General features: G+C 43.4%; 1 protein-coding gene across 4 annotated transcripts in view; it reads right to left on the bottom strand.

Annotated features, from left to right (window-relative positions):
* IRF2 (interferon regulatory factor 2) overlaps positions 1 to 18,643 on the bottom strand; it is a 41,134-nt gene extending 22,491 nt beyond the window's left edge. The window contains exons 1-2 of one of the 4 annotated variants that reach the window (XM_027676632.1): positions 18,397 to 18,643; positions 795 to 928 (exon numbers count right to left, since the gene is read on the bottom strand). In XM_027676632.1, coding sequence (XP_027532433.1) covers positions 795 to 800 — 6 coding nt within the window. In that variant the 5' untranslated portion in view covers positions 801 to 928; positions 18,397 to 18,643. Of the gene's footprint in view, positions 1 to 533; positions 642 to 794; positions 929 to 18,396 lie in introns of those variants that run through there. The other 3 variants (XM_027676633.1, XM_027676634.1, XM_027676635.1) reach the window with 3 other exon arrangements.
* Positions 18,644 to 20,655: the final 2,012 nt, after the last annotated feature.

Here is a 20,655-nt window from a genome sequence, read left to right as displayed (position 1 = left end):
TAACTGAGATAATAAAGTCTTCCTTATGGCAGAAAACACTCTTCTGGTGCACCTTGATTAGGAAAACCTTCACCTGAAGAAGACACATGATATTGGCAAAAGCTTGTCTGCTGACACAGGCAGGATACCAGAGGTCACAAAGAAAAACAATTACGCCCCTGGGGATACCTCTTTTTGGCACATGTACCTTCATTTGCACAAGACGGTTTTTTTGCAAAGAAAAAATATGTAAAGAAGAAAATCCATATGCTGGAGGCATCACTGTACTGGCTAAAATGATGCATCTACTAAGAAATGTGCTTTCAAATGTCTGTTTCTGTCCCATAAACTTGACTAAAATTATGAAAAATACATTTTACAACACAGCAATTTATCAGACCATTTGGTTGTGGCTGAGTAGTTTGGCCCCCTCCTTTCAGCTTTCTTGGATCAATCCAGTCACTAATTTTTTTAGCTGTTATTTTACATTTCAGTGCTGTTCAGCTATGATATGAATGCTTCACAGCCCCCTCAGCTGCACCACACCACCATACATTATTCAGTTAAGACTCCAGCTGACTTCATTTTCTCATTCTCTCTCTCTCTCATGTGACCTTGATGCCAGTTCCCTGTTTAGGGCTGTAAATTATTGACATAAGAGTCCAAAGTCTTGACCCTGAGGCAGAAAATTTTAAAAACATTAACCTATCTCAGGCACCACTCTGAAAGCACCAAGTGGCACTAGATGCACATTAAAGCACCACATCAAATGCCTGCTAAGCAGCCTGCAATCCATCATTTCCACATTCAAGTACTTGCATTTAGGCTGCTGCTTCTCCTTGCCCCCTCTGCACCGGGCTCAGCTCCTTCCTCTCTCCACTGTTCTTCACATCTGTGTTCTCTGCATCATTCTTAACTTCTCTGCTCCACTATTCTTGTCACCTTTGATCTTAAAAATAAAAAAGAGAAAAAAATTGAAAGCACACAGCAATGGCACAAATGTAAATGGGTTTGTTCTCACTTCCTATGGGAGTACAGGCATCAGACAAACTAACAATTAGGCAGTATCAAGCCCACACCCAGCACAAGAGGAAGAAAAACGTTCAAAGTTTCCTCTCATTGCTCTGAGGACATGTATTTCCTGAAACTAATAAGGAATTAAAACCTGAGTGCAACAATAAGGCTCTTTGATATGTTCAGAGAATTTACCAGCAGCCATGCTCACACTAATCTCTTAGCAAACATATTGGCATTTTGTTTACTACTGTGTGCAGTGGTCACTTGCACTTCAGCTGCAGCCTGTTGCAGTTAACTATGAATTTCTAAAATAGCTCAGAAAATGGTTGCAACTGCTCAGCTCCCTTTCAGGTGCACATCAGACACACAAAAACAGCAAACCCCAGAACCCAACAGTGGCCGAGCCCTTGTGCAAATCCCCTCTCTGTGCCAGAGGGAAGCTGTTTTCTGGGTGACAGTGACGCGGGTACAGCTTTCTCAGCCCCCAGGTCAGCGGCAAACAGCCTGCCGTGCCGCTGCAGCCCCCTCCCCTTGGCACCAGCAATCCTCATCCAGGTTGCAGAATGTGTATAGGAGATTTGTACCACCTTCCCCTACTACGGTTTGAGTCAAAGCTGAAAAATGCAAATGGAAATGTACTAAAAACATGAGTAAATTTTTATTTGTCTGACAACGAAGAAACAAGTACTGCAACAGATGCATTTCTTTGTAAGGTATCTTTAAGTATGCATGCACTTTGAGACAATTCCTGGAAACACTGTGCATCAGATTCAACACTCAATATATGAGTGTTCCCATTTAGCAGTCAGACTTATTTTCTGGGTAATGAGCCCTTAAGACAAATTTCAAGCCCATCTAAATAAACAAATTAGACAGAAGGCAGAAAAGTCATCTTGAAAGCAGCAGCAATGAATCCCACTTGGGACAGGCAAACATGCGAGAAACAAAAGCTGCCTTTGTGCAAAAGCAATACATTTCAGGAAATGAGAAAGCTGCCAACAAGCGCTACTACAAGGAAGCTGGTTTTGCCCAAAACGGCACAGCTGAGCCAGTCTGTCTCTTCCCTCCCACGTCCCTGGGGGCTTCCCCAGCTGCTCCCCTGCAGATGTTGTGGTGTGGTGGTCATCTCCTTTTCAGCACCCTAGGACTCCTCTGGGACTAGTACTTGTAACTGTCAGCACACACCTTCACATCCATCACCCGCACCAAGGCAAATTAATCCAAGGTAATCAGAAGAGAAGTTTGGCTTATGAAAAGGGAGGAGTGGCTCCCAAGACCTATTTATCTGAAAGTAAATTCAAACCCAGCTAAAAATGACCCCAGAATGATGTTCAGGCGGGGGGAACAGTGGGCATCTTCTGGGGCTATGTCTTTCACAGAGGGGCAAGCACATTATGCTTCTGCTCATCAAAACACCCCTCCTAGTGCTCCTCTAAGAGCCCATGATGCCGAAAATAAAGCTGGATGTCTTCAGAAGACACCCCCAGATCTGTCTGCCTCAGGACAGTACTGACCACAACAGTGCTAAAATTTTGTGGGTTTTTTTGCAGTTGCATATCAACGACATCCTTTTGATGAAAACATCAAGTCAACTCTACCAAGTAATTGCCTGAGGGAAATGAAGGTGCCATATCTCCTCTCCAGAGCTGACAAATGCTTGATTTGTGTTCAGAAAGAAACATCAACTTCTGCAGTGCCTTAGCCTTAAAAGTAGCTTCTACCTTACAATAAGCAGGGTTAGTAGGTGCACTTGAAAATCTTATTCCAATGGCTCCAGGTGGGAGAACCTGAAGTCCATCCCTCAGTGAGTACAGAAGTACATTAAGAATCATTCAAGTTTGAAAAGACCTTTGAAATTCTCCAAAACAGGCAGCAAAGGCATGTAAAGTTTCATTACCTAACACCAAGCCAGCTTCACCATCCACCAGAATATATTAATTATAAAAGAAATCTACAAAGCCAGACACTAAGGTAAGCCGTACAAAACAGCAGGCATGCCAAGTTCCTTGCTACAGCCTCTCTCCAGTGTTTACCCAGCTGAAAGAAAAAAGCAGAAACAGTCCACCCTTTTAAGGAGAACGAAACATCAACATTTACAATTTGGAGCAGGCTGTAAAACCACAAGCACCTATGCACCTATCTCCCATTCCTGGTCAACCTGCACTTCCCCTGCACATTCACACCCAGAAGAAGCTACATGCAACTGTATTTTTTGTACCAGAGGGCAAGTTGACTTCTAACAGTATTTTCAGAGCTGCCAAGGCATCCAGTTCCCACTAGCTTCACCGTGATGTCCTGAGCTGTGGGTACCCATCCACTGGCCTAAGCAAACCTCTTCAGAAACCTGGTAATCTTTGTCTGCCTGAACCTTCACACGCAGGTTAACTGGGAGAAAAATGGCTTAATGCCTGCCATGGGTCACTTGACACCATCTTTCTCCACACCTTAGAGAGACCATGGATGGGGGTGGCCAGGGAGAGGAGCTGAGTCAGGTGGGACTGCAGAGGGAAGGAACAGCACCAACTCACAAGTGGCAAAGAAGCACCTGGCACTCCATCACTCCATCACCCTTCAGTCCCACCCCAATTTTGCTGCACACTAATGCTACTCTTTGCATATGCAGCTTTCTGAACAAGACCAGGAACCTAGCAGGCTTACAAGCAACACCTCTTTCTGTAGGGTCTTTTTCATCTGTTTGAGCCTGGACCGTGGCTTTCATCCTGCTCAAAGACACGCGTGACAGTAGAACAAACAGAAGAAGAAACTCCAGTGTAGGAGTGGGAAGGAGCAGCTGGGGTGGTCAGGGAAGAACCCCTTAATCCAAAACCACTAATAAAGCTCCTGTGCTTTTAGACCATAGCTTCAAACCCGGATAGTACTGAACCCCAGCATCTCTTTGGGGAAAACACAGGAAAATGCTTAATACTTCCAGAGTATTAAGGCAGGAGTCAAACTTTCTGGCATTATGTTGAAAATAATTCCTGTTCATTTTTTCTTCTGGTTTATCACTGTCCCATTGTGGAGGAAGGGAAGAATAATTGTCAAGAAACACATTCAGCTGCTTATGGGACCTAAGAAACTATTTTTCTGCCCTATCTGAAAAGAGGAGCTCATTGAGACATTGGAAGTCAGGCTACCTGCTGGGAAATCATTTTATGAACACTTGCCATTCTTAAGACAGCCAGTCTTCAAGAACCACTATTTTTAACTATGACTCTTAAAAATGTATTAAGACTCGTAGCTCCATGAATTTCCCTTTTCTTGCTCCATTTTTATCACCTGCCTCATTTTTAGAGGGGGCCACAGTCGGGGGCATTTGCCTTTTCGGTGGTGGGAGCTTAAATGCATCGATGGACATTCAGACATCAATAAAATTACTCCTAAACAAGTGCCAAGCATGCAAGATACCAACTCCCAACACATGTCTGGAGGGGCAAGCCACTGGGACATTCCCATGTGACAAGCATGGCCCATGGATGTACTGATGCCACAGTTTATGGAGGGATTATTTTGACCTTTTTCAAAGCTTTATTTACTGCACTGTTCGTGCTAGTCCTGTGATCAGTTCAGCCTATTTTTTCCAACTAGAAACTGCAAAAATATGGTGGAGGCTACCCCACCATAGCTACAACAAGCTATAAACTGTCCTAACCCTGCAGGTGTGACATGGAGCAAGAGTGCTGCGGAGGGCAGAAGGCATAGGATCTACTAGAGCTGGTGCCTGTGTAGCCCAGTTAGGAATATGGAGCCTGGGAAGAGGCCAGTGAATTACACTGCTACTGCATGCTGCACTTGAAAATGAGCTTTCTACCAGGAGATCACATCAGCAGCCTGGGGTGAAGCATGCAAGCTGGTTTCTTAAGATAGACACAGCTGAAAGAAGAGTCCTAATGATGTAAGGATGGGAAACACATTTTTTGGAGTAGTTTCACAAAGGGCATTTAGTAGGTAGCTGTCACCACAGAATTCTTAAAGGCACAGTAAACCATGCTGAAATTCAACTATAAACACATTCTTTTCAAGATGTATTTTTGTAAGATTTTTTTTATGCAAGACTCTTCAGAAGGAAACTCACAGCACTCATTTATATTTAAAGATATAGCAGAAAAATATTAATTATTTTCAAGAGCTACTCATCTTTAAAGAGACAGTAGAAAATATGTAAGTGATGGCTGCGATCTGTATATACATACAAGTATTTTCACTCCATAATGTTTAATAAAGAGCTTGTAGTCCTCCCTATTCACTGCTAAAACATTCTAGCAATTCTGACTTGTTTTTTCGCTGATGGAGATAACAATCCTGCCATACAGAAAGTGTAACCTTTGAGAATGAAGAGCTCTTCAATAAAATTGCAGTAGCTGTAGACAGAAAGTGAAAGCAACGGCATGGCAGGCATTACATCTGAGCAGTACAAGATGTTCTCTTCCCTTCAGTTTCATTCTGATAACATTTGGATAAATGAAAAAGCACAAAGGTTATCCCAAAACCACAAGCTACTCTATGCCTGTGGATATTTATTAAAAAATATATTTCTATGGAACCAAACAAAAAAAAGGTCTTTGAAAAGCAATTCTTCTTTCTACATCAAAAAATACCCAGTTAAAAGATTTGTCAGTATATGGAAATTTTATTAATGGTTCTGAGAAGGTAAGGTGGGATGAGAATCTTGGAGGTGCATTTGTGAAGTACATCACAGCCTTTCCCCAAAGCTGTGAAAAACCATCTGTTCCCTAGAGGACACGTGCAGAACATTGCATAGTATCTATTTCTCTTTTTTCAACAAATACAGAACTCGCAATATTTTTTTTTTTTAAGTTATCTTGTATTTGTGCTTTGCTGATAATCTTTTAAACTATTCCCTTTGTTTGCTAACACTGCTGCAGTTCAGAAAAGCATCAATCATCCTGTGTGACCAAAGAGATATGCTGAAATGAGACCATACGCTAATTTTAGGATTCAGAGAACTGGGTTCTGTATTTGCGCCTGTGCCAAGACTGTTCCAGGATACAAGGAAACATGATCTTTTTTTAAAGAACAGTACTTGGAGCAAAATTCTGCCCTTTGCTCACAGACCGGACTCTGCCTTCATATAGGATTTTGCATATAGGGCCACTTTTCTCAGCTATTCTATTGTGAATACCCCTTTCAAAGGTTTAACCATATGTACTCTGAGCAAAGCCCTGCTTGGAAGCCAAACTCATCAGAGGGATAGAGCCTTCTCCCACATAAGAAAACTTGCTAGCCTCACCTGCTCGGAAATACTTCAGAAATGTGAGATTGATACTGAAACAAGGACAACAGAAGCCCACTTTACTCAGCGGCTTCAACTTCAGACACCTGAAATCCCCCTGCCTGCAGCCTGCAGGGAGACAAGACCTCTGCCTGGTCCATTTTCCATCTGCCAGGAGGCAGAGGAGAATCTTACCACTGATGCTGCAGAAGCAGAGTTAACACGTCTTCTTTCTGATAATCCCAAATCATGCAAATATCCGTATCTTTTTTTGGAACCAACAGCAAAATACATAATTAAAGAGTGGTTATGAGGAAAAGTGGGCATTGTTGTTCTTAGAGGGGCAAAGGTTACAGGTTCAAAATAAAATCCTGAAGTTCCTGGTTTAGAAAACAGATACAAAGCAGGAAAACACATAAAAACCTGTGAGAAACTTTCTGGATTGATGGACAGTTAGAATGCAAAACCTATCCTCTCTGGTCTTTTAATTGCATATAATGTTGCCTCTTCTATTCTCTACTATTGTTCTGTCAGTGATGCCCTGTTGAACAGGCAGGGATGGGGGAAACATCACTGGCAGATTTGCTTCTTACGAAGCACCTCTTGCCTTGTGTTCCCTTAAAGTACACGCCATGGCCGACTGCTCCACAGAACTAGCTCCTGTGTTGGCTGTAACGCTTGATCCACACTGCAGCAATGGCAGTATTTTTCCTGCCCTTTCCTAACAATTTGGTGGCAGCAGAAAAGACATCGTGATCACGCTATATCCTTCATATCCATCACCAAGAAAAATAATTCACTGCAGCCAGGAAAGGGGGTATCTTATTTGCCCAGGTGCCTGCAGGAAAGAGGAAACTCCATCAAGACAGGCCAGAAAGCAAAGAATTGGAGAGCAGGCAGGGTGGGAGGGCACAGGTCCTGGGCAGACTAATAATGCACGGCCCGGCCATTAGGAAGAACCTGTACAGGCAACCAATGAGCAGTACTTCACCTGCTCCCCTAGATTCCCGAATCAAACATGGCAGGGCTGCAACAGGACCATGGTTGTCAAGAGGAAAACTCTGTGGGGTGGTGAAAAACCTGGGAGACCAGGCTGCTGCATCGCAGATTCAACAGCTACCCAACTTTCCAAGGCCCTGCAAAGCAGGTTGTGCCCACCTTTGTGCAAGGCAGATGGAGGGGGAGGGAAGCATTCATTATGCCTTCCTCTCATGCTGCTCTACCCAAACACAAAGGTAGAAGGAAGAAAAGCCCTTGCATCCTCAAGGGACAGAGGGCAAAAAACAACAATCTGACTTGCCCTGAAGAAAAAACCAAACAAAATCCCAAACAAAACAAAGGCAGAAAATACCTCAAACGTGTATTGAAATCAGCATTACAGACTACATGATAAACATGCCCAGGAAAACATACAGTGGGAACTCATACTGTATATAGAGTGTGTTTCATCAGCTCTATAACATTTCTGTTCCACCCAAAGGGTGTTAACATGCCCTGGCTGGGATTCAGACATTACACATCAAAACATACTCTTTCTTTTGGTTTCCTGGCAAAGCTTATTCTCCCTCAGCAGCAAAGACATGAGTTGTTATTTTGCAGTGATCTCAGGCATCATTAAAGGTAGCCCTTGGATTTGCAGACTAGAAGTGCACTGAAGAAAATCCATCTTATTTTAATACAATAGACCCAGAAGGCTGGGTTTTTGCTTCTGGACTAAACCATAACGAAACAACGCTTCAGCCTCTCAGTGCTGACAATGAAATTTCCCTTGCACTGGCTCGTATGTTGAACACTATCATAACACTTGAACAACACAATGCCTGTGGCTGAGCCCATTCACTTCTCTGACATGGCAGCAACTTACCTCAGCTGGGAACTTGGCCCAGGGCCTCTAACAGATTGCTAAAGATCATCTCTGCAGTATCCTTGCCATGATGATCATCTGCACACATTTCAGTGTCTGCAAGTCTGGTGACAATGCAAAGTGATTGCTTTAGTTTAAGCTTTGAAAGAATATTTTGTTTTCTGGGGGTCTCTTTCATTTGTTTCCCAGGTGTTCCAGGGAATGAATATGGGAGATGCCAAATTCTGGTGGCATTAGGATGTCAACAGGTCTGTGCAAGTGATAACAGCACGTGCCTACAGAAGACTCTTCCCCTGCCACCTCCTTCAGGATTCTCAAAAGCAGCCATAACTTGATTATAATAATCAGTCCAATACCTGATTTGTTTCCTTCTTAAACTTTGTGTTACATCTAATGTCTGACCATGATTTGTCCCCAGTATCTGGGATATCTAACTATTTTTCTCTCAAAAGCTGCCTAGAAGACGGGTGGTGACTTTTCAGAAGCAGAGCTGTACATCACTCAGACAAGTTTGGGAAGGGCTTTTTTACAACAAGAAATCTGCTGGCATGGTTTTCAGGGAGTAATTAATTCCTTGCACTGGGGAGCAGTTATCTCCCAAATAATCAATTTTATTCCCGAATTAAGAGTTCACACATGAATCCACTCCTGAATACCCACACATATTAGCACTGCTGCTTAGCTGTGTCAGTCGGAATCATGGAAGCCAAACCCTGTGTGTTCTTTAAAGCCGCCAGGAAAACTCAGCATTTGACACCTGATTCATAAAGAATTTTCCAGCCTGGTGAAAACGACAAGGCTATTAAGGTTCAAACAATTATCAAGGATTGCTTCACTGATGCAACTCAACAGCATTGTTCTGTTGGGCCACTGCACTCTTATGAGATCTGTGACTAGGTTTACAGGAGACATCCCTAAAACTTTTAACAAGTACATTTCCTATACAGGTCCCTCTGAAAGCAGTGGAAAATCATGCATGCAAGTACCTGCAAGACTGGGCAGTCTTCATCTCTGTGTCCTGCCTAGCATTCCTCTGCCTAAGTACAGGGTGAATGCTTTATAGGGTAAGCACGTTATAGGGTGCTATATATTAGAAAAACAGCCACTGTAAACCAAAAGGGCTTAATCTCAGTGTTCCCACACTAATAGCTTGTGAGGCTCAGGCAAGATAGCCAAAAGACAATAACATTTTTGAGGCACGCAGAGAGGCAGAAAAAATTATTCCAGATAGCAAACACTGAGAGAAAAGTGTTCAAGGAAGAGTTTTCACATTCACCAGCCATGACCTGCACCTGATGTAATCCACCTTGCTCTGATTGGGCTTGTTTCTCACAGCTACCTTTGTTTGTATAACATACTGTTCTGCAACTCACAGCAAAAACTATTTGCACACTACGCTAAAGTGCGATTTAATATTTGCTTAAAGCTTTCATTTTATTGTCTGGGCAAGGGCAGTTTCTACCACCGAAGTTAATAGCTAACCCACACCTACACCTTTGCTACCCAAACTTCTAATCGCGAGCACAGCACCCAGATCCGAGAGCAAAAGACATAAACTACCTCTGCCTAACTTCACAGAGAGCAGAAAACCCAGCCCTTTCATGAAAGCAATTTCTCCTTTACTTCCAAGAGAAGGTATTAAAGAAAAGTATACACTATCTTGGATTTGTAAAAAACACTCTCTCGATTACTTAGACAGTTTCTTTACAGACAGATCAGAGCAGGCACAGACTTGGGGGCTGGGATTCTCTGAATCATCCACACGGCAAGCTGGAAACATGTCTGTCACATGAATGTATTTATGGTTACAAAAATAGCACCATGAAAGAAGCAGATGTGTTGAGCACAAAAAATAAATTGAATTAGTTATTACAGAGATACTGCTTGACACTGGAGAATTTAAGAGAGAAATGTCTTCCTCTTGTACGCACATTTGAAAGGCTTGCACTTAAAGAGTGGTAAGTATTAAGTGCTTGTACTTGTGCTTGTTGAAATGGTATGATCTAATTCTCCTTTTTCTAAAAATGCTGCTCTTTCTTCTGCCACAGGACATACAGGATAAGAATAGGTAATAGGATTGGTTACAAAGTGTGGTTTTAATTTAAAGTTTTTGTGTAGACCACAGACCAACATCAATTAGACAGCCTCCATTTGTGATCTGCAGCAGCTATTTCTATCTTGGAAGTTTCCTAAAATACTACTGAGCTAGAGTGAGACAACTCAGCTCATCTTCATTTCTCATCTAAGCTGGATAAATATTATTAAATTAAACAAGGCTAGTCTTCTTCGGCTTCCCTCATCAATCTCAAATCTCCAGAATGCTTTTGGCATCCAAAGCATTTAGTTTTTATATGGTTGAACGCAATGTGTTCAAATGTGTGAGAATTAGACCTCTGGAATTTAACTCTGTTTTATTTCACCCCAGTATATCTTCAGCAGAGCAGTGATTGTCCAAGCTTCTCATCAACACACAAACTTTTTGTAGATATGGCCCAGGAACATGTCTCTACATATGAGAAGGACGTTCATTTGAGCTTACATGGCCACCCAGTGTTTGGCCATCTTTTGACTGATTAACCGGATAGTTCTCAAGGTTGAAAAGGACCTTCTAGCTGTCGACTGATCTGTGGAAACGGAGTGAAACCATTTGCAGTCATTTCATGTCATCAGCAAAGCTGATACCAGATAAGATCTTTTGGTTACTGTTGATCTGCCCCAGATCTAAGAGGATGACCCCAAAGGTGGGGTGCAAAAAAAAAAGAACACCACATATTTTATACCTGATCCTATAACAACTTGAACCTTGACATGAATAAAATTCAAGCGCACCTACCAGCTGAATGAATGACTCCCTTTCATCACACAGGATGTCATCACCTCCATAGTACTTTCTGTACGTGTTTGCCATAGTATTTCAAAATGGTACTTCCGTGACTGAAGAAGATGCCACTTTTCCCATACTGCAGGGCTGTTGACCAGACCTCTGGCTGCAAAAAGTGGTACCTGGAAAAACCAGGAGTGCAGCTCCTATTCCCTATTGTGTAGTTTGCTGCCATGCAGCATTCAAACTTACCAACAGATGAAATAAACAGTAAAACTGAACTAATTTTTCAAGATCAGCTCTCATGCTTCTTTGCTCTGTGTTTATTCTTTCATTTTTGCCAACTGGGAAATGAAAACCAATGGAGTCAGTTTCACTTTTGTTTATATTTGGTTTCAATTTTATCCTCAAGTTTTGCTTTCATCTTTTTCTTGTAACACTGTTGGGATTTCAGATGCTGCAGGCAAGCCTTCAGTAATTTAAAAACATTAGTCTCCTATCCTGTCTGTTTTCCTGTTGTAGAATTATTTTTATTTAGGTAAACTTTTTAATATGCTGTCACAATTTTGGAAAGTGTTTGGGGGTGGGAATATTTAGTTTTGATTTTACAAATTTATATGCCTAGTCCAATAAATTTAGTACTTCAGTATTTTCCACTTGATTCATATCTCAGTTGCATATCCATTTACATAATTCAACAAAAGACCTTAAAAGAGCAGTCAGTGCACCAAATACACAAAAGCCCACATCATGCACCAAATGTGTGTTATATATACATATCTCCATGAAATGCACATAAAGACCTAAATTTACTGCTACCTTAATTTATTAAACAACTAAGGCATTATGGGCTTGCCTGAAATGCTGTCAAGCTATGTTCAATATCAACAGGAATATTACAGTACAGGAGGAATATTACAGTACAGGCTTTGTCTTCCATGCACTCATCAGGCCTCCAAGTCACATATATCCCTCCATTCACGTCAAAAAGCAGAACTTAACCACACTTCAGACTTTTTAAAACCAAACGTGTAAGCAACTCTTCCTTCTTTTGTGCTGAATCAACGTTAAGTATCTAAGTCTCTAAAAAGTAAAATAATTTTACAGCAGAAGGGAAATGGTTAGACAACATCCACTGCCACGTGTAGTCCAAAACAAAGGATAAATTTAAATACTTTTGCTTTTGCCACACCTTAACTCCATTCCTAACACCAGAGATATGCTGGGAGCTACAAACCAAGCCTGCAAAGGTTAGCTGAAAAACTATCAAACCGCAACCTGCTCTACTCTTTAATAGCCAGGAATATGGAAATTATTACTTCCAAGCTTATCTTGAAAGCTAGCAACCTATACAGCAACAACTGAATGTTAAAATAACTTAAGAGTTAAAATTTAGTTCTATACCTGGGGTGAAAAAACATGCCACATGCAGACAGATTTGCTAGTGGATGCCTGTGTCCAAGCTGCAACAAGATAAAATGTTTGCCTTGTACTAAAGACTACTGTACATTTACTGCAATCTGCCCCCAAGCAAACAAAAGTGTCAGAAGATTTCCAATATACACAAAGCTGGGCTTGCAGTATATTACACATTAAGAAAGTAAATATTACTGTACTGGTTCCCGTTTCTTTCTTTTCTCCCTAGGTCATTTAAAAAAACAGTAATTTTTCATCAGCTTCCAAGAAATTGAAAACATATCTAGCACTAATTAGAAGAGCAAGTTTTAAAACCTTTTTACAGTTTATCAATAAAAAATGTGGGCTGCACAGTATATTATTTATGGTAGATACAAAACACTTTCATTTTATATTTTTATATATACGACAATATGTATGTCTGCATATATATATTTATATACATATAGGCCAACATTAAGCTCTAAACTGTTAACATGGTTTCCCTTCCACTAACTGCCAATTATTAATTTCAGTTTTTCTTAATGGCTATGGTAATCTATTTTAATCTTAACACAAGAGTTCAAACACAGTCAATACATGGAAGAACCTTCATACAATTCCAACAAACTTCTGGGGGAAAAAAACAAACAAACCAAACAACTCAAAGGGAAATTATTTAATTGCACAGAATGATTTTTTCCATAATATTAATCATATATAAGGAATATGCAACTTAATGAATCCTCTCATTCACTGTAGCCAGAATCTCTTCAGCTTGCTTATTTGTGTTTTGCTTTTGCACTTGAGATCTCAAAAGACAAACCAGAAAATCCTTTGCACTAATCAGTCTGTAGCAGTATAAACTACAATAAAACTTCTGTAAACACTGCCTTATGGTTTATGCCCTCAATATCACAAACATTACAGGCCTCTGAAGAACCGAGTTTCAAAAGAGTAATCTTTACAAACGAGTCACAGAGATAAGTAACACGTGATTAGTTTTATGTCTTTACCAACAAATGGACCATGACTTTCAGTACAAGATGCATAAAATACAAGTTGAGGTTCTAATATGCAAATATCAGAAGAGTTTTGCAGGGGTACCACTCCAATGCAATGTTAAATGTACACAGGATGTACTTAACCTTACTGTAACTGCTGTCAGGTTAACAAGTGCAGGGGTAACAAGCACAGATTAAACAGGATCACCATAGATGTTTTATTTTTTTTCCCTGGAAATTTCCTAAGATCTTATATCACAAGATTCACATAACAAATGGCAACAGGTGGTCCTCCTTCTCTGTATTATCTGCAAATGGACCACAGCTTATGCTTCTCAGTGGAAGTTTCTATTAGCAGTTTTCAGCAATAATTCTTGATCAGCACCTGCAGTAATTCTTTGTGGGCAATCAGTGCCCAAAATTTGATACTGAACTGTTCTGACTTCTAAGTTGCACAGCAAGTTTCTCTCCCACAGACTGCCTAATCACTCATGAACACAAGTAAACTCCTGACATACACATAGTGGCCATGAGCACCACAATTTATGTATTGTATAATCATCTGTTGTTTTGAAGCTACGTCCCAACATTTTATTTGGGTCTCATTTATCTTACCTACTCACTATCTTCACAACACTAAAGAATATCCCCATAACTTCTTCAGTCACTTCTTTTCCAAGCTACTTAGTCTTTCATAAAAGCACCTTCATAACGCTTGATCATCTTTGACACCCTTCTCTGCAGCTTAGCAACTATCACTGAATCCTGAATCAGGAGAGGGGAGCACCACGGACTTGTAATGGCACAATGGTGTTTTCTATTTCTATTTTTACTCCTTCCTAATAATTTTTAACATGCCCTCTCCTTTCTTAGCCACATCTTGGCACAGAGCTAATTTTTTCATTGGATTATTGAGTAAAAAATCAGTTCAGACTTCATCCTTGTGAACAGAAAGCTAAGATTGCATTCCTTTCCATGCGCGTTACACTTACATTGGCCTGTATTGAACTTTATTTGCAAACTTACATCTGGACTTGCAATATAAGATTCTTCTGCAGGCTTTGTTGTTCAGCCTTCAGGATTTTCATGCTCTGAATGAATTAATACAACCAGCAAACTTGTTAAATCACTACCACCTATCCCCTCTTCCAACCCTTATACAGCATAGACCCTGGGCAGACTTGGGAGGAGGGGTACACACTGGTAACCTCCTTTCACTGAGCAAAATAATCATGACTGTACACCTTGGAGCAAACTGATCCCATCCTGAAACTGGCCCTGCTTTAATAAGGACTGTATCAACCAGACAACAGCTCAGCAATTCCTTTAGAGAATGCTAGAAGAGTCATGATGCACAACTCCTTGGCAACAGAAGTCCAGCCTAGTTGCCTAGTCTTCATCAATGTATCACATTTATACCCATGTTCACTAATACCATTCACTAATCCCTGGCGAACAAAAAAGCAAACAAAAATGCCCATCCTTGAGTTGTCAGTCTCCCCAGAAACCCTGAAAAACTGACAGCTCATTTGTCACCTTCTATTCCTGAAGCACTAAGGCAGGCCTACACAACAAGTTACACACAACAGGCGATGTACTAGCAACTTCCTATTTTAAGTTTCTCCAAAACTCTTCAACAAGTATCACCTCCTGCCTTCTACTTCATCCTTCTCAATAGTTTATCTGATATCCTCTCTGTTACAGACACTTCCCTTCAGGAAAAATTCTCCAACATGCTCATTCCTTAAAAAAAAAAAGCCTCCTGCAAGGGAATCACCTTAAAACTCTTCCTCGCTGAAGCAAGGCTCAAAGAATTTGTTTCACTCTTCTGCTATGACTTTATCTTCCTTGGGCACTCCTTCTACACATAGATCACTTATCAGCAGGCTTCCTGGTTTTGATGCACTTCAAAGAGGATTTTCTAATTGTTTTCATGTCTTCAGCAGCTTGTTCCATGACTCTTTTTGGCCTACCTTACCATATTTAACACAGATTTTATGATCTTTTCCACCTTTCCCATCTGAAGACAAACCTTCAACATTTGAAAGACATCTTTTTACTTTTACTGAGCTCCTTTGCTCGTCAGCATGATCAGCTTTTTTGGTATTTCTGATCATAATGCCATGCAATTGCTCTGAGCCTTTACTATTAGGGTCTTCAAAGAATTACATGCCAACTGCAACTATTTTACACTTCTGGCTGCCTCTCACCATTTGATTAATTTCTTTCTTTGCTTTATGAAGATTTACTTTGGAAAATTAAACACTGTCACAACTCTTGGCTTTACTTCTCCTGAAGCAACACTGAGCTTAAGAACATTGCGATCACTGTCACTCCAGAGCTGGCTGGGATTTTGAATGTAAAATTCTGAACTTTATTCTTGCTGGACAGTACCTTTTCCAGAGCTGCTAGCCACAGACTATCTGCACAGGGTACACCTAGCAAGTACGCTTTTTTTGCACCTGAGCAAATTTCACGTTGGAACATGACATAATCTATGTGGGGGCAACTGAGACCTCCCATTAACAATTGTATTTCCTATTCTTGTAGCTTCTCTCTGTTCCCTTAATATATGACAGTTGTTGCCAAAATCTTGGTTGGGCAGACAGTCATACAGCCCTAATCTCTATCTTTTTACAGACCTAGATCACCAATTCATGAGATCCTATGTTATTTCTCCAAATGGTTATTTCCTCTTTAACAAAAATATCCCACTTCATGCATGTGCAAGTTATTCTATCCTCTTTATGTCTTTATGTCTGTCTCTACAATACCTGAACATTCATAATGTTCCTGATACTCCAAATGTTGTATCATGTATACATTTTAATACCATGGGAATGATGCTCCTCTTCAAAAGAGAATGTGTCATGGCAAACTTCACATTCTTCACCCATCAGCTTTTCCCTAATGTTTGTTTTTTAAACACATATTAATATACACAAAGTATATATAAGTAAGTGTTTTAATTTAAGGCATACATAGCCTGGCTGCAAATTTATTTACATAAAGCCCATTCTTCTAATGTAAAATCTTTCTGTTGCAAAAATATTTCCATTTCTTCTTGAATCTTAGCTCCCTTCTTTTTTTCCCATCATTTTCTCAACTCTGTGTTAAGATTCTGTCTCTAACTCCACTTGGTCCCATATACCAAAGGCCTTCGCGCAATGGAGAACGGGGCCTTTAACCCCCGCTCCTAACAGCCTGCATGTTATTTTTCGTACCTCTTGGCTACCCCTTTCCATGTAATGTGGCCTGTGATGAACAGCTTTTCTCTAGAGACTGACTGACATCTTCTGAAACCCGACCCTTCTGTAGTCAGCAAGTAACCAGGCGGCAGTGCAAAGGTACGTTCCAAATTTAATGGCTGATCGCCCCACATACGTCTGCCGACCCGCTGGGACCCTGAGCCTCAGAGAGATAACACAGGGCTCAGCAGACTCACACCTTGCCATGTCTGTAGCTTGCTGAAGAACTGCAGTATGGCACATGACCATGACAAAATGATACTGTGCCAAAGGAGTCCACACTCACATCTTTCACCACCCTTTACCAGCAAACAGAAACTCCAGCACACAAGGGGCAGGTGAAGTAATTCCCCGGTGGGATGTTACTGACAGGGGCCAGAGAAGAATACTGATGTCTCTGCAGAGGCTGGTGGCATGGAAAGACTGCGATTCAGACTGAAACCATCGGCCTCACAGATTCTGCTACTTTTATGTCATTGATTCTGTATTAAGGTGAATTTAAATGCTGCTGCTCCACTCAACTCTCTTTTTATGGTATTAACACAAGCATTCTGCAAAAGTTACTGTATGCAAACCCATTAAGACTTAAATAAAGTAACTATAAACATGCTGTATTTCATCTCCAGAAACTGAGGTTGTAGTTTACAACTACTCACACCTTCAAGAGACTGCTGTCTGCAAGGCTTTAGCACGGTAAGCTGGGTTATAAATTATAACCGTACACTAATTGGAAGGGAAGTTCTGCGTTCTGAAATTTTATTATCTGAGCTCTATGCCTAAATAGGTAAGACAGTCACCGACTTTGGTGCTTAGGTGCTCACGCTAATCAACCGGGAATTAAAGACCTAAGTATCTCTGGGAACCTGGGCCGCGGGATCCAACTCTTCGAGTACTTGCAACTTTGACCCGAGACACAGCAAAACGCTTGGAATTTGGCCTTCGGCGCTGCGCACAAACAAAACTCCGGTTCATAGATTCCCTCTGGGGGCAGACGTCCAGGCCTTGGCCATGCGCTGGCTGGCGCGGGGCAGGATGGCGCCCTGCAAACGCGCTGCTCGTGCCCGCAGCGGAGGCTGTTCCTGTGGGGAACAGAGCGGCCGCTCCACTTCCTCCTTCCGCCGCGGCCCGACCGCCCCCCGCCCTGCTCATCTCCTCCTGCCGCACTGCCGCCGCTATCCCCCCGCAGGCTGGGATCCCGGGATCCCCCGGCCCCGAGGGCCGCAACCCCTCGGGCCCAGGGCAACCCCCCCGCCCGTGGGGGGGCGGCCCCGCCCCGCCCCGCCGCTTGTGTAACGGGCCCTCCGCGGGGCGGGGCGGGGGGGCCGCGAGGCCGCGCCCCCTTCCCGCCCTTCCCCCGGCACTGGCGGGGGCAGCGCCCCCCCCCCTCAGCGCAACGACCCCCGTCCGCAGCCCCTCCGCCCGCCCGCGACCACCTCTCCTCGCCGGGGCCACCGGCCGCCTCCTGCCCTGCAACAAGTGCAAGGACCCCCGGCCCGGCCCGGCCGGCGCCGCGCCCCGGACCTTCCGATCCAACGCCCCCGCCTTTGTCTCCGCGCCCCAGCTCCCTCCCCACCCGGGATGCGGCGGGTACCCCCCGCCCGCTCCATCCCCGACGCGGCCGCGTCTCCCTTTCCCCCCCAGCCCCTTCCCAAACGCAGCGGCGGAATCAGGCTCGGCCCCGGTCGCTGCAGCCCGACCTTTTGTTTTTAAAACCGATGCGCATCTGCCCGGGAGCCCCCCTGCACACGGAAACGGCGGCAATGCGGAAAATAAAATAAAAATTAAACGAGGAAAAAAAAAAGAAATAGGAAAAATAGAAAACAATTCAAAATTACCTTGGCGGCCCGTTTTCGTGGCCCTTATATAATTCCTCAAGGTTACCGCCGTTGCCAGGGGACGCGAAATGGAAATGAAAACAGGCGCTGAATAATCGCGGGAGCAAAACTAAAAGTTCAGTGCCTCCGCCCGGGCGGAGAGAGGGCCAGATCGAAAGCAAAACAAGGAGAGGAAGCGGCGAGGCCGCCGGCGCTTGGAAATCCCCCCGCCTCTCCGCCGGGCCGGGCCGGCCGCGCAGGCGGCGGGGGCAGGGCTGCGGCGGCGGGCGCGGAAGCGCTGCGCCCGTCACGGCCGCGCCGGGCACGGCACGGCACAGAGCGGCACGGCACGGGCCGCCACGGCGCCCCGCCACCGCCCCCGGGCAGCCACGACCGGGGGGCACTGTTCCGAGGCGCACAAGCCCCTCACTCAAAGCAGGCTTTCCCGGAGACCGGGAAGGAATCCCTGCCGCGCAGCTCCACCAGCACCGGCTGAATCGCACCCTGCCTCTCTGCCCTCTCTGCTGCAGTGGGAGCCGTGGTCTCGGACTGGTACACACGCGTGCTGTCTTTGCCTTTGGTCAGTTCCACAACGAAGACAGTTTCAGATCAGGTCCTTTGAACCCAGCGAGTCTCGAGCGGCTGGGATACTTCAAGACAGAGCTCTTGGATTCCAACATATTTTGTAAACTGCTGTTGGTCGTGGAGTCTGTGTAGAGACCAAGAGTGTTCCACAGAATTTTGATAATCCCGATTCAAACTACAGTATATAAAATTGACTGAGGAGAGGTTACAATGTGCCATTCCTAGCCCTAGCCATAAATGATAAAGGAAAGGCCCCGAGCACCTGGGGACTGGAGGAGAAATGGAACGTAGTCATTACAAGAGGTCGTATATGGAGACACAGAGGAGTATGCGTGTTTCTCATATGCACACATGTCTATACATATGCTATATGCATGTACATACATATATTTGGGTAAGCCAGTGGTATTGCTACATGTGCAGCCACATGATGCATGGCCATCAGTGTTGGGAGGAATGCTGGGACGCAAGGGGTTTGCAGGGGGTGGCACAACCAGGTCGTTGAGGAGCTGTGTACTCTCCAGCTGGACAGCAAATGGAGTGGGAGGTGTTGAGTGGGTGCTGTGAGTTGTGAGGACCCTCTGTGGTGGCAGCCCTGGACATGCAGAGGACCACTGAGCTAATGACGAGGCAGGGAGTCCACCCTTGTGGGTGACCAGTCCTCCTGTTTTGAAAAGGCTCTCCTTGCACTGAGGAGAACAAAACCACAAAATAATTTAGGTTGAAACGGACCCATGCATGTCAGGAATCTACCACCCCCCAAAATCACTGGGACCTAGAAGGCAGCTGTGGTCCATGTGTGCACCAGGCAAGTAGAAAAGGGCAAGGAAGAGGTTTTGGAAGCAACATGTAACGTGCTAGGCCAGACAGTAAAATCAACCATCTCCTTCAAAACTTCTCTAGAAACATTCCCAGCAGTATGGAGAGGTCCACACTGATGTGGAGGGACACAGTTTCCCAGAGCAGCTGCGCAGGAGAAGCAAAGAAATGTCATATTCATATGGCAGATACTCCCAGATACTTCCAGAAGAGAAGAGACCAGAGGGACTGATTTCCATGAAGCCACAGTGGAATGAGAAAGAGGGACATGGGACACCTGGCTTCAAATTGACATGCTGACTGAAGAGATGTGCAGAGAAAGGAGATAATCAGCAGGACATGATAGTGACAGGACACAGTGTGTATAGGAGGGTCAGACTAGGCTGTGGCTATAGGGAAGGGTGCTATGTACTTCATGCCTATAAAAGGAGCAAAATCAGCAAACTCCAGCAACTAAAGACAAATTATTATAGACTTAAGGTCTAACTAGGAAAACAGTAGGGTGTTGATGCCCTCTGATCAGGATGGAGACAGTTACTATGCCAAGGTTAATTAGACAACAGTAAAGTGATTGAAAATGAGAAATTTCTAATCAACTTGTTGCCTCTCAGAAATAAGATCTTGCAGTCATAAAAATTCATGGAAGAATTGGTTCAGCACTTGAAAACTGTCACAAAGCCGGTGGGACATGCCAGGATGGAACACAAAGAACAGAATGGGAAGGACTGCAATATGCCTCCCAATGATGACTCTGGCCCACATGTAACAGAAACAGCAAAGATTCAGAGAAGAGCAACAAGCACAACAAAAAATATGGAGTGACCCTGATGTTAGAGTGAATCAAGGATTCATGTGACCAGGATTATTTAGGATGGA

Source organism: Neopelma chrysocephalum, unplaced genomic scaffold (genome assembly GCF_003984885.1).
Source record: "Neopelma chrysocephalum unplaced genomic scaffold, ASM398488v2 Primary Assembly neopelma1_42, whole genome shotgun sequence".
NCBI lineage: Eukaryota > Metazoa > Chordata > Aves > Passeriformes > Pipridae > Neopelma > Neopelma chrysocephalum.
This window is presented reverse-complemented; position numbering and strand designations above follow the sequence as displayed.